Consider the following 17,074-nt stretch of genomic DNA (forward strand, 5'->3'; position numbering starts at 1 on the left):
AGTAGATGCTTGTAACCTTCTTGAACTATAGCTCTTAAGCGTGAAATAAGGTTCTATCCACAGAAGGTAAAATTGGAGTAGTGACACCCTGAAATCGAAAAGCACCATTTTGAAAATGGTTACTTGTGAAGTTGTGTGGAAGCCGGCGTACCACAGGTTTGACGGCCTCCATGGTCTAAGCTTTTTCAGGGGTTATAAGACAGACCCTATCTTCATGGAACACAAGATTGCATTGTTTCCATTTACCAACCATATTTTCAAAAGGGAAGTGTACCTCATGTTCAACACCTTGAGCAAACTTGAGAGTTTTTTTTTTTTTTTTTCTCTCTTCAGGAAGAAGGGTTTCAAAATATCATGCAAACCCTAACCCGAATGTAACCTATAGAGTCAAAAAGTTTGTGATCAAGATCAAGGTACTTGCCTGCCACAAATGAAAATAAAGCTTCAGATCATTAGCTTCCACTTTTTTCCTAGGCAGAGGGTGCACAAGGAAGGACTGTGCATTTCGTTGTGCACCTCCTTCATCCATTCTTGAGATGTTGATAACATCGCTGCCTGCAATAGCCAACAATGTAGCAAAAATTTTTGTGATAGACTCAATGGTGGACATGGTGATGATGAGAGACGACCAGTTTTGGGTCGGGAAATTGATCAAGAAATGGGAGATCGGCATAGGATGGCCGAGATGGAGTTCTAGGGATTCTAGGGTTTGGAGCGGCAAACGGCGCTCTAGGGTTTCAAAAAGAAATACCTATTGGTTGCGCCAAATGGAATACTTTGTGACTAGCGTAATTGAGCTTATGATAATTCTTTTGATTTCTCCCATCCAAATATTCAGGCTCCTAAATCGCATAAAGAAAGAAAACCTCATTCCACAGTTGTATTATTATTATTTTTTTTTTTGAAAAAGAATTGATTTCATTAGTAATTAAGCCATGAAAACAGGACAGAGTCTAACAGAACTTACATAAGGAATTCCAGGACAAACTGGGTAACCTATCTAAGCCACAACTAAACTCATTAAAGTCTAAAGGGACGCTCGCTGAACAGTAAGCCTAAACTAAGCAAGAATAATCTCGCTCTCTAAGGAAAATATATTCATCTAGTCTAATCTGCCAATCACGCAATTGTGGTACAAATATCAACTAGAAGCGTCTTAGAAAAGCCTATAGAAATTACCCCTACTTCAAAAGACTTGAGTCCAGAATGTCTAAAATCCTAGAGAACTTAAGAAAGGGCTAGTCCCTCCCCCACAGGGTTGGAACCAGCACCTTCCTCAGCCTCCTCAATAGCCAACAACCTCGGCGACAGGTTGCTCCTCGGGCCCTTCTTAAAGGTCTGCAGTGTATAGCCCAATTTGAGCCCCTTACAAACAGGCCCAATCATAGCCAGCGGTCCATGAAAATCAACCCCAAACCCTAGTCACATCCTCCAGCCTAGTATCTAGCTCGGTCAAACCAGCAGTTAGCCCTAGTTCAAACTAAGGTTTCCCGCCGGTTTTTCTGGCATCTCTTCCTGCTCGTAGCCTGCCGCCGCACTCACCTCTAGGACTGACAAATCAATCCCAGCCAACTCCAAATTTGGCCCAATCACTGCTGGCGCTACAGCAAACCCTCCTGCCGCCGCCACAGAGCTCTGCAAACTCACGGCATAATAATCCGACACCACCTAAGGTATCGCCTGCAGCAGCCCAGACCTGACGCCAAACAGCCGACACCACGACGTAGAGCCTGATCGCCTCCAAATCTGCAGGCGCCGACACCAACTTCACAACTCCAACATTCCATAGTTGTATTAGTGGGATGTTAATCTTCTTTAATAAACATATTTCTAATATTTAGAAAAATTATTTATGTCATAAAATTTATAAATAAAATTTTATATTTTATATTTCTAATGGCTGATCCACAATCATTCGTGCCAGGCTCAGGCCGGCCTGGCTCAGCCCTTGGGCCAATATATTTCGGCTTAGTCCGGCCCACTCTTAATCGTGTTTGGATCATGTCGAGCTCGTATCGTGGTCGGACCAAGCGGCCAATTTGTCACCTCTACTAAAGACAATCCTATCAACAAGACCGGATCTGCCCATTGGAGAGGTCCCAATAACCTGTATTTCCATGCTCAAATTAACCACATTACCCACAAAAGACCACTTCATATTCAAATTTCAATTCATAAGAGTAAGAATCAAAGAATTTATACCTGTCATGCAGGACAAAAGGTTTATCCGTGTCTAGACCAACCAGCACCCATAATACAGACCAAGTTATCATCCCGACAACGTATACTGTAATAAACACTAAGAAGCTCATTAGCCCTAAACTCTAATGCCTTCATTCTTGCAATTTCAAAACCTTTATAATTCTACTTTCTACTACATAACGGCCATAACAACATTAAGTGCATGCATATGAGGGAAGACCTTAGAGTGTCACATGTTTGATGTGGATAACGCGATGAATAATGTGTGGTAAAGTGTTAGATGGGCTCAATATTAGAATAGTAATCTTGAATTCCCATGGAGTGCCTAATCTATTTACTACTAATAATTTCTAATGAAATTATACTACTTAGTAGTTAGCCCCAAACTCTAAACTTTGTACAATTTTTTGTAAAGTAATTTTAACCTAGAAGTTTCTTGATCCTAAGAGAGCAATGGCATACACAAAAAATATAAGTAAGACACTGATTACTTGTGAGGAAATAATTGGTATTAATTAGATGCCCTTTTGGACTATGAATGTTATGAGGAGCTATGTTTTCTTAGCCTGTCGGGTTGGAATTTGCTAACCTAGTTCCTTTAGGAAAAGAGCATGTGCCAAGAGCTCAATTTTAATGTGGAGTTTCTTATTCCTCGATACTTTTTTTTTTCAATAAAATATTCCCCGATACTTAGATGTTGAGGTTTGCTCGTATTGGTTGTAGGAATAAATGGTTTCATGAAATGAATGTATGAAGTATTGTCCAAGAATAAAAATACTTTGTACTATAAGTTCTTATAAGTAATAAGAAACCTTTCAACGGATTCCCAATGGGAAACATCAATATTTCATCTATATTTCACAGGATACTTTATTTTATCCCTCAAATTTAGAAATTATTAAAACGATACCTCAATACCTCAATTACGTAATTCGTCTAATACTTTATTGTCTTAAGTTTATAAACTATCAAAGCAGTGTCCTCAATTATGCAATCAGTACGATACTTCGGTACTTGAGGTTTATAAAATGAGACAAAATTGGACTCCTTTGAGTACAAACTTTTAACCTGTTGCCTCTGCTTCTTGAAAATCTCAATTATGACCTTGTTAATCAATGAACCGATAACTAGAATTGTTTGAGTGAGCTAATTTTGAAATTCTATGGTCCCGAATTCTCAATTTCTTTTTTGACAAAAATATTGATGACCACATATTTCAAAATAAAAATAAAAACTGGAAGATGCATAAGAAGGATATATTCCATTTGGTGGAGGTGTCTCTCTAAGTGAATTTCACTCAATGTTTTCTTTTGGAATTCTTTCTTTCACTTCATCTCTAAAACTAGAATGCTGTGAATAACTGGCTACCAAAATTCCTCTAAAAAATGCTTAGTGATTCATATAATTCTAATTCTCAACTGAGCTTTTCGAAAAACAGCTTAATAGGACCAGCTACGAAGTAGATAACTAATGAACACTGTGATGATTGTTAACTTCATCCACTACTGTAAAGTTTAAACTTCAGGGTAAATGACAAGTTTTGTGAAAACAGTTGGAGAAAGATGTTCTGTGCAAATTGGGATACTTTTCCATTTATTCCATGAAGAAGAAAATGGGGTACGTACGTGGGTGTAAAAATAGTATAACGTAGGTAATAGTGTTCTGTTGTGAAATTTTGTTTAATCAGATGTGGATGGACTGTTATTGTCTATCAAAGGCTGAATGACTGGCCCTATTCCAAAGATGAGTACCCTTTCCATTGTCCTACGTGAAGGGTGGTACCTGACCAATTAGGTACTTCGGATGAGTGACATAAATTATGTCAACATAATATTGTTAGCACACTTTTTATGACTGTGCCTTTTGTTTCAGCGGAGATGGGAAAAAGAGTTAATTGGTGTCATATTCCTGCAGATATATACAGATTTTGATAGGTAGTTCCTGCGAGTTTTCATGATGCAATCATAGGAAAAGTAGAAGAAAAAAAAATTTAATTACTCTTATTAATATCGATTTGGGGAGATGACAGTTGATCCTCAGGAGCCTGTTACTCTCACTACTCCAGAAACCCTATATTATTATATGTTGATGGTGCCTGTTGATTGTGAAAATGAATGTCGTATTATTTTTTTTCAAAGATAAATGGTGCTGTCCGTCCTCTTAACATCAGGAACTTCAAAGTTTTGTCACAGTTGATTCTGGTACCATCATTGTTACAGATGGTGATGGAAAACTTCATGGGAATTAAGGTTTGGGAAATCGAAAATGGGGCTTGTGTAGGTGGGATTAATTCTTAATTAATTAGGCAGTTGTTTTCTGTCCTTCCAGGGTGTACTGCCTGCTATTGAGTGAAGAGGTAATTATTTAAAGTTATTAATTTGTTATTAGTGTTCTGTACCCTCAAGTGTTTCTTTTAGGGGTTTTCGCAGTTTTTTATTTATTTTGAATGAAGGCCGCAAGTTTCTGTTTCTTATTATTCTTTTCTAATTCTAACGAATTTTTAATGAGCATTTAAGGAGCCTTTAAAGGCCACCTAAAAGACACTTCATAAAAGAAATGAAGTGGGTTAAATGAAAAAATAATTATCCCATATAGGTTTTTTTTTTTTTTTATTTTATTTTATTAAAGTAAATTTCATTCAATAAACTGCAATTACAAATGACTGCAATCACAACATCCATTAAAGGATTATAACTCACACTAAGCAACAATAAACTAAGACTAAGCTCCCATATAGTTTATTTGTATATTTTTTAATTACATATGTAAATATTATTTACGATTAAGTCGGTTAGAGATTCGATCATTCATTTCCAATGTAACAAAAAAAAAATGTTTAATGATGACAATGATAATAAAATCACATAATATAATAAAGAAAAACCCCACACAGGAGGGAGGATTCAGTGCACCGACGTGCACTTGCACCGATATAATAATTTTCAGACAAACAATGCTCTTTTGATTACACATTCAATAACAAATACCTAGGCCTCTTGTGTTCCATTTCGGTGGTGTATGACTTCTTCAATCCCCTATACATATAATTTGGATTCAACTACTTCGTCCCTGACCAGATCACACTGAATGTTGATTCCTTCGGTTCTGTTATTTGCGCATACTAGTCTCTAACTAGATCGCTTTGATCTAAACCTAGGTTACACCATCTTCATCGCTTGATTGCCAATTCATGAGTTGTCTTGCTGTGTTGACAAATGGGCGAGGCTCACAACTCATAGCCGCTGTGCCACTTCATGTTTGGGTAGTGTTATTGGTTTGTATTTGAGTCTGACCTTTGGTAACTTAGGCATCCCCTTGGATCATTACATTTTCAGTGTACATTAACTAAAACTCTAAATTTTTACTAATTTGGACATTGAATTAGTCAGCTAATCTTTCTTTAGAAATGTTGGAAAAGAAATATCCAACATTAGAAAAGTGACAAAAGATAATATAACTTATAAGTGGGTGGCTCACACCTAATTGTACCGATCGAGGCCTTTTGTGATTAAAACCCAATACTTAACGGGTGGTTAAGTTGAGACAATATCGGTACAATTGTAGGTCACAGGCCACGCTTGTCGCTGTTTAACATGATATCAGAGCGGGTCCTTCTCCAATCACGTCTTCAATTGTCATGGATCTGATTTGAGTTCATTGAATTGGCTATCGAAAAGATTCCGATTGGATTGTTACCAAGTGTCTGATGTAAGCCTTAGATTATTACGGACAGTGTGGGATTTGTTAATTGATTTCACGTGCAGACCTAGATTTAGGTTGCACGTGAGGGGGTATGGAGAAGAAAGATCCCATATTAGAAAAGTGACAAAAGATAATATAACTTATAAGTAGGTGACACACACCCAATTGTACTGAGTCCTTTTGTGATTAAAACTCAATCCCTATCGGGTAGTTGAGTTAGGATAATATCGGTACAATAGTAGGCCACAAGCCACGCTTGTCGTTGTTTAACAAGAAACACTAAAACAAAATCCCATGCCCTAAACTAAAACTCCAAAGCTTTGCACACTAGATTGATTAATCCTAACTCAAAAATAAAAACATCTAACTCGTCCTTTCAAAAAAAAAAAAAAAAAAAACATTGAACTCATTATTTGAAGGACATCTTAATTTAGCGCATATATATATACACGTAAAAAAAATATATTTAGAATTTTAATCAAAAGAGACGTGCACCAAGGACTCAAATTGGATTACACATGCATTAATAATTAAATTGGTAATTGGTTATTCTCTACTCATGCATGTATTGAGGTATGCTTTATATGCGGGGTAAATGATAAAGACAAACACACCTTACCTTCATGAGCATTAAAGTGGGTGTTATGGTGGTTGGTCCTGTGTTTCCTTGGCAATTTAATTGCTTTATCTTCAAACTCTGGAATCCAACCACAAAAAATATCACAAAATAAAACGTTATAAAACAAATTATATGCAGTATGAAAAAGACAAGCAGATATTTAATATTGAATGAAAGAATAGGACCCTTCCACATCCCTCTTCTTCATCATCATCCTTCCTCCCTTTTATTTTTATTAAGCTTTGGTGCGGAAGGAGACGTTTCCTCGTTTTTCAGCTGTTTGTATCTTCTGACAAACTTTGATGAAATAAATGAAGAAATTTATATTTTTATACATAATTTTGGTTAAAACAGCACGCCCATAATTTCCATCCATCTCTCTCTCTCTCTGAAAAAGTTCTCTGTTTCTCATCAAAGGATGCCTGGCTGCATCAAATGATTTGAAAAGGGAGGGTCAAATCACAAGTTCTCTCCAGACTCCAGTTCTGATCAATTCGCAGGTACTTCACCCAAAAAAGTGAGAAATTAAAAACTAATACTAATATAATTGTCATAGAATTAAACCAAAATTTTATTTTTTATTTTTGTTACAAGAAAAAAATAATGGCAGTCATGATCATAAATGTGTGGATAATGAGGTAGTGATAAATAAAGATGGGTCTCTTTTTCTCTATCAGCTGCCTTTTTAACCCCATCTCTCTCTTTACTTGCTTTTTTCCTTTTCAGTGGGGGAAGTTGCAGAGATTTTGAGTCTGACAGAGTTTGCTTTTCCCCTATTAGCTCTCTCTCTTTCGCTCTCTCTCTCTCTCTCTCTCTCTATATTATGTATGTGAATTGAAGGGACTGATAAATCATAAATCCCAATATTCCATAGATAGATATACAGATCACACATGGTTATAGACAGGTAGGTTGGTTTGGTGCTTCAATTCTCTTTTCATGTATATGTCAATCCTTCCATATCTATCTACCTCTCATGTTTTGTAGCTATAACTGCTTATAGTCACCGGTCTCTAGCTCCCTCCCTCCCTCTCTCTCTCTCTCGAAACCTTTCATGGATTTTGTGTCATTGTTAGTGAAATTCTTCTTTCCTTTGCAGTGCAGAGATTGTGATCATGAAGCACGTGTATACTCATCAGATTTCAATCACACCAGCAGGTACTAATATTTTTATTCAACAAATACTATAATCAATTCCCTTTCACTCACTCTCTCTCTTTCTCAATCACCCGACCTCTCTCTCTCTCTCTTTCCATATCTCTTTATCTCCATATAAAGCCAACACAGCTACATATCCTACTCTCCCTTCTCTTACTTCTTCGAGCAGTAAATCTCTAGCTGCTTGATGATCAAGAAACAAAACCCAGAAGCCGAAATCCTATTCCGATCTGGTTTGGTTTACGCCTGAGGTCAAAAGAGGGGAGGAGATTCGAACCCAGACTTGAGTATCCGATCAGTGTATGACCTGATCAGATATATGCTTATATTTGATCCATCTTCGATCTTTTTCCCACCAATCCCTTCACTTCCTAAATCCATGGACATAATTGACTTCCTTAGATTCACAAGTTACAAATCGTTTCACTCCAACTACATACACATACAGACATACCTATACTTATATGCATGGTAGAGAAACAAGGGAGAGAGAGAGAGAGAGAGAAAGAGGGAGTGGCGTGTTCATTTGGTCGTGTGTTGGTGTTTGTTAATTTCCATTGGGTTAGTTGGGTGTGTGTGATGATGTGATCAAGCCCTTATTCTACTAACGTAGTCTCTTTTCAGTGAAGTGAACCTCAACAACAACAACAACAACAATAACAACAACAGAAACACATCAATCTCCACTGATCAGCAACACAAGATCAACTTTCGATGGCGACGTACTTTCATGGTAACTCGGAAATCCAACCCCCCGACGGCGGCTTGCAGACTCTGGTTCTCATGAACCACGGTGGTTACGTCCAGTACTCGGATACTACTCAACAGCAACAGTCACCGTCGGCAGCGACTAACCAGCTTGTCTTCCTCAACTCTGCTGGGGCCAATCCACTCGCTCAGGGCTCCACTCTCCCCCACGCGCCGCCCTCCCACACCCAGCAATTTGTCGGCATACCGCTCCCGACCGTGTCCTCTCAGGACCCCAGTAACTCGCAGTCCATGCATCCCCACCACGACATGGCCGCTCTCCACGCCTTCATGCCTCGCATTCAGACTCAGTACGCGCTCTGGAACTCAATCGACCCTTCCGCGCGTGAAACCCCACGCGCCCAGCAGGGTCTGTCCCTGAGTCTGTCGTCCCAGCAGCCCGGGTTCGGGTCCTTCCGTGGCGCTGATCGGGAAGTCCCGACTGGTGAGGATATTCGGGTTTCGAGCGGGTCCAACTCTTCGGCTTCGGGTGTGACTAATGGGGTTTCGGGTATGCAGAGCGTGTTGCTGAGCTCCAAGTACTTGAAGGCTGCACAGGAGCTTCTTGATGAGGTTGTGAACGTTGGAAATGGGATGAGGTCTGACTTGCCTAAGAAGGGTAATGGGAACCAGAGTAAGGCCATGGCCGAGTCTTCTATGGCGGCCGCCGGAGATGGTTCGATCGGCGGTGATCAAGATAGTGGGAAGCGTGCTGTAGAGCTAAGCACTGCAGAGAGGCAGGAAGTTCAGATGAAGAAGGGAAAGCTCATCAGCATGCTTGATGAGGTATGCATATTAATATTTAATTTCTCGTATAGTTTATTACTATAGTTTTAGTACTACTACTACTTGATGATGATTGAGGGGTTTCTTAATACTAGTGGGGGGGGGGGGGGGGGTTTTGTGTCTCTTGTCATGAACATGTTGTTAGATGCAGTTAAAACGGTCATTTTCCCGTTATTTTACTATCAGTATTTTCAGAAGCTTTAACCTATTTCTTCTCACAAATTGGCAGCTCATGCTGCAGATCTTGATCAAGCTTTCTTTTGGTCTAATATTCCTTCCTTCATTCAAGATGTAATAGAATCTGAGAAATGTATTCCTTAATCTGTTTATTAGTTATCAATAAAGTCTAACACCATTCAACTAAAAAAAAAAACCTATTTCTTCTAAAGGAACTTCTAAATTCTTACATGCTAGCAACAGAGAGGGTAACAATTTTGTTTGTTGATTGAATTAGGTGGATCAAAGGTACAGACAGTACCATCGCCAGATGCAAATGGTAATTTCGTCGTTCGAGCAAGCATCCGGGATTGGTTCAGCAAGAACATACACTGCTCTTGCACTTCAAACAATCTCAAAGCAGTTCAGGTGCTTGAAAGATGCAATAACAAACCAAATTCGAGCCGCCAACAAGAGCTTAGGCGAAGAGGATTGCAGTGGGGGGAAGATTGAAGGTTCAAGGCTCAAATATGTTGACCACCAGCTCAGGCAGCAAAGAGCTCTCCAACAGTTGGGAATGATCCAGCACAATGCTTGGAGACCCCAAAGAGGATTGCCCGAAAGATCTGTTTCTGTTCTTCGCGCTTGGCTTTTCGAACATTTTCTGCACCCGTAAGCACTCTCATAATTGTATCTCTGAATTAGTCTCAATTGTCTGTGACATTCGTGTTTCACTACTAAGGACTAACAGCGACTGAATTTTTGGTTGCAGCTATCCAAAGGATTCAGACAAGCATATGCTTGCAAAACAAACAGGGCTTACTAGGAGCCAGGTAAAACCTTTGCACATTTTAAATGTTTACTCATTTAGGTCAGAATTATTTCTTTGAGAGCATTGTATAGTCATTCTTTCACAAGAAGTGATCGTGTGACTAGTACACAAGAGTTCTGGATGCCAGAGAGGGATTGTATACAATGGTTGTATGGAAGAATTTTTAATTCCAGGGATATTGTATTGACAAGTTTGAGTACTGATTATTATGCAGGTTTCAAATTGGTTTATAAATGCTCGAGTTCGTCTGTGGAAGCCAATGGTGGAAGAAATGTACTTGGAGGAAATCAAGGAGAATGAGCTCAATGGATCATCTGAGAAGATGAGCAAGAGCAATGAGGATTCTGCATCAAAGTCCACACCTCCACAAGAGAGAAGTCCTGCTACTGATCAGAACCAAACCAATAGTACTTTCAATTCCAAACAAGAGACTTCCACAAATCATATTGCTGCTCCTCCATCAATGTCAATGTCAATGTCCTCAGCTTCAACATCTCCCACAAACATTGTTCGGAACCAGTCCGGATTCAGCCTCATCGGGTCATCAGAATTGGATGGCATCACACAAGGTAGTCCAAAGAAGCCAAGGAGCACCGAATTAATGCATTCCCCAAGTAGTATGATGAACCATATGGATGTCAAGCCTCAAGAGGTGAGCAATGAGCAAGTTTCTATGAAATTTGGGGATGAGAGGCAGAGCAGAGATGGCTACTCATTCATGGGAGGACAGACCAATTTTATTGGGAATTTCGGGCAATACCCAATTGGTGAAATTGGGAGGTTCGATGCAGACCAATTCACACCACGGTTCTCAGGCAATGGTGTCTCTCTCACTCTTGGTCTTCCTCATTGTGAAAACCTCTCCTTGTCTGGTGCCCATCACCAAACTTTTCTCCCAAACCAAAACATTCAATTGGGGAGAAGAGTTGATCACATTGGAGAACCAAATGATCAGTTTGGTACCATGAACACTTCAGCTCCTCACTCTTCTGCCGGATTCGAAAGCATCGACATTCAGAATCGAAAGAGGTTCGTAGCACAATTGTTGCCAGACTTTGTGGCCTGATATCTCAAATAAGATGACCACCTCGAAGAAGCTTGGCAGGGGATATACATTCATGTCATAGCTTTTGGTCTTCCCAATATTAATTTTCTTTCTATGATGCCCTCTAAATACTTTGGGAACAAGGGAATGCATATGGTAGTGTATAGAAAGAAGAATTTACTTTAGTATAGGTATATACTTCTGCATATAACCATTTCAGATCTTAGACAGCTTAGGATTTGAGAGCATATGGTTGAGGATTGTATATTATTTTGTAAGTTTTGGTGATGGATAGATGGACTGGTGTAAAACCTTAGTTAAGTGATATGGGTATACCAATATATATTGATAATTTGATGTTAAGTAACCGGGCATGTATGCTAGTGTACCCTTTTCTTTCTTTCTTTTGGGTCAGTGGTAGGTATCAGCTAAACTGAAATAGTACAGACATGGGACCTGAATTTGGTATAAGCGTGCTTCTTCTACAGATGCTTCACTGCAATATACATGCCCCTTGATCAATCCTCCCTACTTCTCGAATGAGGCTCTAACTTCACTTCTTTAGAATAAGTCCCGTCTCGAAATGTTAAAATTTAGAGTTTAGTTCTCAAATTTTAAGTATATCTTACCGAAATGTTAAATTTAAAGTTCAATTCTCGAATTTTAATCCTATCTAAGAAAGTAGACAGTTTATAGAACATGTAACTGTAACTATAATATATTGGGGAAACCTTATACTTGGAAAGCAAGCGTATTAAAGAACGTCTTGCAATATAACAGTGCATATCCCTCAAACTAGAAAAAGTATAAAAATATTGGTAGCAATATTTTAATGTGTGAGATTTTATAATGCATTAACGAGGATTGACGTGTATCTTCTGCTTATGGAAAATGGATAAAGGAGTTTTAAGATGCAGAGAGGGACAACTTTGGGAAGAAAAGTGTACATGGAGAATCTGCAGTGCAAGCTCCATACAAAAAGCAAGAATAACAAATCTCTATCATCCAAGTATTTGGAAGCAACATATTGTTTATTTAAGATAAAACACAACCTACTTGCTTTACTATAAGCTGTTTTAAGATTACTTCTATGCCAAGGCTTTCCAATATCATAATGGTGAATCAAGTTGAGTACTACTTGTATGAGATATTTCTAGTGTGGTTTACTAATGCACACGTCTTACCGATCAAGTCTTATATTAATTTTCCCATCAAATATCTCATCAGGATGAGTCTGCAGAAGAATCCCATGTGAACCCAAGTGCCCGACAGAGCATACCTAAAGTTCTAACTCGTGTCCCTGCTCAAATAAGGTATCCATACTCGCAATCAAATTCAACAACGGATATATGAGTAAACACCTTGATTTCATTGCCTCATAACTTTCAGAATCCATCAATTACAATTTTTACAATTAATCAGACGTTACAGGACCAAAATCAAATGACATGACACCCTAAACCACAATTTACATTGAACTGGTTCAAAATAGGGCAACTTCCCTAAACATAGTGCTATTCTCATATTCATGTATCCTCTCTCCATTTTAGATTTTGTGAATATAGTGGTTTAGGAAAGGATGTTCAAAAGTTAGATGTCCTACTAGACTTTAATAGAATAGATATCTTATCTAATGTGTACCGATCTTGTCATGATTCACAGCAATCACTGATAGTCTTCTTTTTGCAACCTTGGATCTGTAACACCACACCTCAAATGCTTCAGTCAGGTCAGGATATCCAATATTCTCATTCTGTAACCATTCAGTCAATATCTCTGCCTGCTCAGTGGATGGCAGTGCAAGAATTAGGGAAACAAATGTGGATTCCAAGGATTGCCACAGTTCACCATCCATTTTAAATGCCGGAGCATCATCACCAGTAGCTGCCACTGCAGAATCGATAAAAGGTTTTGTAACCCTCACAAACGGAAGCCATACATTGACCATATGAAGACGTTTTGCAGTTGGCAAAATCACAGTGCCATAACCTATTGCCTCTAGAACCTTTGCTGCAACCTCAATGACCTTAAGCTTTGTCTCAATTAACTCAGCTGTTGGACTCACTTGCTTGACGACCATAACTATTTTATCTGATGCATCTGTCCAATTGCAGACAAATTCCCTCATAATTTCCAACTTAGTTAAAATCTGGCATGCCCATGACAAATCTGATAAAAGTGATTGAAATGATAGTATCTTTCCCCCATCAGAAAATGATTCCATTTCGCATAACAAAGCTTCTAGCTGATAATTGAATCTTTCAAATAGTCTCTTTGCACATTCTTTTACCTCAGACTTTATCTCATCATCAGCTGCCAAAAGAGGGGCATCATCATCTTCAGTTAGCATGTACTCAAGCTGCTCCTGGGCTGAAGTCTTGAGATCATTCATGATTGGAGGAGGGGAAGATGTGGCAAACCGGATGGTTGAGAAAAAAATTCCCATGATGGAAGATTGAGTGACTGGTTGGAGGCGGTCAAGAATAGGTTCGGCTTGCGGGCCCATGCGCGGTATGATTTTTAATATCTCCTCCTCCTCAGACTCTTCCCAGGAGACTGCTTCCAAGTATTTCACACAAGCAGTGATGATTTGGGGACATTCAAGCTTGACAGCCACCTGGAGAATGCCAAGGGCATTTTTAACACCATGGCACATGTCATCAACTGAGCCATCTACTAAGACGTAGAGAAGACGGAGAACACTGACATGGTAGTCAAAGTCTGAATCCTGGCAGTAAACCTCAACACAGTTGCGCGAGTCAAGAATTTGACAAGTTGGCCAACTATCAGAGAGGCGATCAGCGAAATACTTGCTCTTTTCTATGAGGATGTTGGAGTGACAATAAAACCATTCATCCCGGGCATCCTGTGTTCGTATCCTCACCACAACATCACTGTTTGATCTGTCCCCAATCCTGCTAGGAGTCCTTGTTTCACAATTCTGAAACAAATAAAATTGTTAATTGAAAATTAGAAATAACAGGTTTACAATATAAATACTGAAAAAAGAAAACAAAATAACATAACATAACATTTTGAACAAAAAACACAAAATTTCTAGGTCGTTCGATTCTATGTACTAACTACTAAGTCATTAATTTGTAAACTATTGATTTTCATAGAAATCAAATGTGTTACTGTGTCATTGCAACATACCAAAACCAGAAAGAAGAATAGTGGAGAAAGCAAGTTTTGTCTACCCTGTGTCCCAAGTATGACGTAACAAATAAATTCGACAAGAAAAAAAAGCTATAGAAAATAAAATGAAGAGCTTCGAGTAGCTTACAGGAGACTCCATTGAAGCATTACACACTAAAAACATATCTCGACCACATCATGGTAACTGCAGATGAACAAAATAAACCATATTATTAGCAGCACAAAATTGTAATACATACTGGATATTATACCAGTCGGGTGATAATAATCAGCATAAAATGAGGTCATGAGTAAAACAGAGCTCAAGAATTACAAATTAAAAATAGCATTCTCGTATTCCAGGAACTTCTTATATAATGGTCAGATTATTGCATCATTGAAAACTGCAACAGAACAGCCGATCACATCAGAGTTCTAGTTACCCTTTGAGTTTCAAACTATGAAATCGCTTGGTTCGCTTCACCAATAGAAAATTACTAACTACCAGCTTAAATATAAACTAGATTATGTAGGGCACTTGAACTCTTACCCTACATACACCCCATATCCAAAACAGTCCTATGGAAAATATAACCCTAAAGATCCAATTCATTTAAACATTAGGTGATAAAAAGAACAGAAAATGGAAATGTTTCTGTAAGAGGGACGGTTCTCGAAAAACGGTTCTTCTATATAGTCATTCTGCAATAGCCAAATTTCTTCACAAACACCAAGTAATGGTATTCATTGGGAACAGCAAACAAGCAACAAAAAGTAGTGCATACATTCAGCAAATGGGATTCTGACAAGAACTGGGCACTCATCTCGACTCTCATTCATAAAAACCAACGTTTTTTTAAGCTAACCCAGAATCTTCTGACGCCCTCTTTCACCCAGTTTAGCCCCCCCCCAAATTCAGTTGATAAAAGATCAACTTTTTTGGGAAAGGAATTGAAAATGATTATACCCAGACACACAGTTTCTTGTGGGCAAGAAGCTGTTAATGCATAAGGAACTCAAACCCACAAGAAGCTGTTAATGCATAAGGAACTCAAACGAAGAAAAATCCAAGTTCAGAGTATAGCTCAATCAAAGAGAGAGTAATTGGTAGTGAAACGATAAAGTAGAACAAATGCATAGCCAATTTGGAATGAAGAAATTAACCAAGTTGAGGATTCATACCCTTTCTTCTCATCAACAAATTGGTTTTGGGAGGATTTGATTTCGTATCAGCAAGCAACCCGGGGTAATTCTCAGTCTCTCTCGGCCTCTCGGCTCTCGCTCTCTCTCTCTCTCTGTGGTTGAGTGGGGGTGTTTTTAGCTTTCGGGCCCAACATTACGGGTCTAACCATTTTGGATATACTCAAGCCCAAACCTCCAATTTAAGAATGGGTTTATTACATATAAGTACATATTTGAATGTTTTTTTTGTCATAAGGCCACCAACTAGTTTTTTCCCTCATAAGGCCACTAGATTAAAAAATGTGTTATATTTTGGATATTAAAAACCAACATATTTACATAAATGCCACTATAGTAAAAAGTCAACAATCATTCTCTCTCTCATCTCCGGCAAGGTCTCCAACCAATTTTGGCGGGTCTCTGGCCGACCTCCGGCCAACTTCCGGCCGACCTCCGGCTACCACAAAAGCTACTGTCACTAACACCAAAAGCTACTGTCGCCAGCAACAAAAGCTACTATTGTGAGATTTCCGGCAATCTCCGGCGATGTCAAAAAAGCTACTGTCGCTAACAACAAAAGCTACTATTACCAACAAAATCTACTATCACTAGCAACAAAAGCTACTCCGGTGAGATTTCCCGCGATTTCACAAAAGCTACTGTCACCAGTAACAAAAACTACTGTCACCAACAAAAGCTACACTCTCCAAAACCAAAAGCTACTATCACCAACACCAAAAGCTACGCTCACCAACAATAAACGTTACCGTCACCAACACCAGAAAGCTACACTCACCAGTAAGAAAATCTACTCTCGCATCACCAAAACTCTGCAAGAACAAAGATACAACAAAATATTAGTATTTGAAATAAAAACTAAAAACAACAATGTATCACTGCGCCGCAAACGTGGCACTCTTTATCAACTAGATAATGATAATGATAATAATAATAATAATAATAAGCAATCTAAAAAGCTACTGTCATAAATACAGAATGTTACTATAACATACATACAAAGCTACTTTGATCAGTAATAAAAAGCTACTAACACAGATACAGAAGGCTACTATAAAACACGTATAAAGCTACTAGACCATTAATAAAAAACAACTAACATAGGTATATAAAGCTACTATAACACGTACAAAACTACTGAACCAGTAATAAAAAACTACATAGGTACTGCAATTTCAAGCTACTGGACCATCAATCAATACGTTATGCAATTTTAAGCTACTGGACCATCAATCAATACGTTCTGCAATTTCAAGCATTTAACAACTTCTAACACCATAAACAACATCAAGTTCGTTCATAGCCCAGGGAATCAAATCAATTACCAAAAAACACAAACAACTCAAATCCTCAAGATAAAGAATTAACCAAATCATACGGCCAATAATAAAAATCTAAGGCGACGAAACTTTGCAGAAAATTACAAGATCTGAAACAAAAAAGAAAACAAAAAATTACCTAGAGCAAGCGGTTGCCGGAAAGCATCCTG

At 38.5% G+C, this 17,074-nt stretch overlaps 2 protein-coding genes across 5 annotated transcripts; one reads left to right on the forward strand and one right to left on the reverse strand.

Moving 5' to 3' along the window:
• The first annotated feature begins 6,848 nt into the window (after positions 1-6,848).
• On the forward strand, positions 6,849-11,610 carry LOC133722101 (BEL1-like homeodomain protein 1). 4 transcript variants are annotated; one of them, XM_062148920.1, is made up of 6 exons: positions 6,849-7,023; positions 7,623-7,681; positions 8,306-9,214; positions 9,669-10,042; positions 10,143-10,203; positions 10,417-11,610. In XM_062148920.1, the coding sequence occupies exons 3-6, from the start codon at positions 8,396-8,398 to the stop codon at positions 11,266-11,268; spliced, it is 2,106 nt and encodes a 701-aa protein (XP_062004904.1). In that variant the 5' UTR covers positions 6,849-7,023; positions 7,623-7,681; positions 8,306-8,395; the 3' UTR covers positions 11,269-11,610. The 4 variants fall into 4 exon arrangements, with proteins under 4 accessions (XP_062004904.1, XP_062004905.1, XP_062004903.1 ...); XM_062148921.1 differs by lacking the exon at positions 6,849-7,023 and adding an exon at positions 7,198-7,430 and having other exon boundaries at positions 8,295-9,214; XM_062148919.1 differs by lacking the exon at positions 6,849-7,023 and adding an exon at positions 7,198-7,430.
• A 985-nt stretch (positions 11,611-12,595) lies between these two features.
• LOC133721031 (BTB/POZ domain-containing protein At3g05675) lies at positions 12,596-15,719 on the reverse strand. The gene is made up of 3 exons (XM_062147539.1): positions 15,568-15,719; positions 14,534-14,590; positions 12,596-14,188 (listed from the first exon to the last, which is right to left on the reverse strand). The coding sequence occupies exons 2-3, from the start codon at positions 14,567-14,569 to the stop codon at positions 12,878-12,880; spliced, it is 1,347 nt and encodes a 448-aa protein (XP_062003523.1). The 5' UTR covers positions 14,570-14,590; positions 15,568-15,719; the 3' UTR covers positions 12,596-12,877.
• Positions 15,720-17,074: the final 1,355 nt, after the last annotated feature.

This window comes from Rosa rugosa, chromosome 7 (genome assembly GCF_958449725.1).
Source record: "Rosa rugosa chromosome 7, drRosRugo1.1, whole genome shotgun sequence".
In the NCBI taxonomy this organism is placed as follows: domain Eukaryota; kingdom Viridiplantae; phylum Streptophyta; class Magnoliopsida; order Rosales; family Rosaceae; genus Rosa; species Rosa rugosa.

What these genes read in the sequence shown, in the direction of transcription:
- LOC133722101 (XM_062148920.1), top strand. Translation starts at nt 8,396, where the DNA reads ATGGCGACGTACTTTCATGGTAACTCGGAAATCCAACCCCCCGACGGC. An exon ending in TCATCAGCATGCTTGATGAG is followed by an intron (nt 9,215 to 9,668) that starts GTATGCATATTA and finishes TGATTGAATTAG; the next exon opens with GTGGATCAAAGGTACAGACA. An exon ending in CAGGGCTTACTAGGAGCCAG is followed by an intron (nt 10,204 to 10,416) that starts GTAAAACCTTTG and finishes ATTATTATGCAG; the next exon opens with GTTTCAAATTGGTTTATAAA.
- LOC133721031 (XM_062147539.1), bottom strand. Translation starts at nt 14,569, where the DNA reads ATGTTTTTAGTGTGTAATGCTTCAATGGAGTCTCCT. An exon ending in ATGCTTCAATGGAGTCTCCT is followed by an intron (nt 14,189 to 14,533) that starts GTAAGCTACTCG and finishes TATTTGTTTCAG; the next exon opens with AATTGTGAAACAAGGACTCC.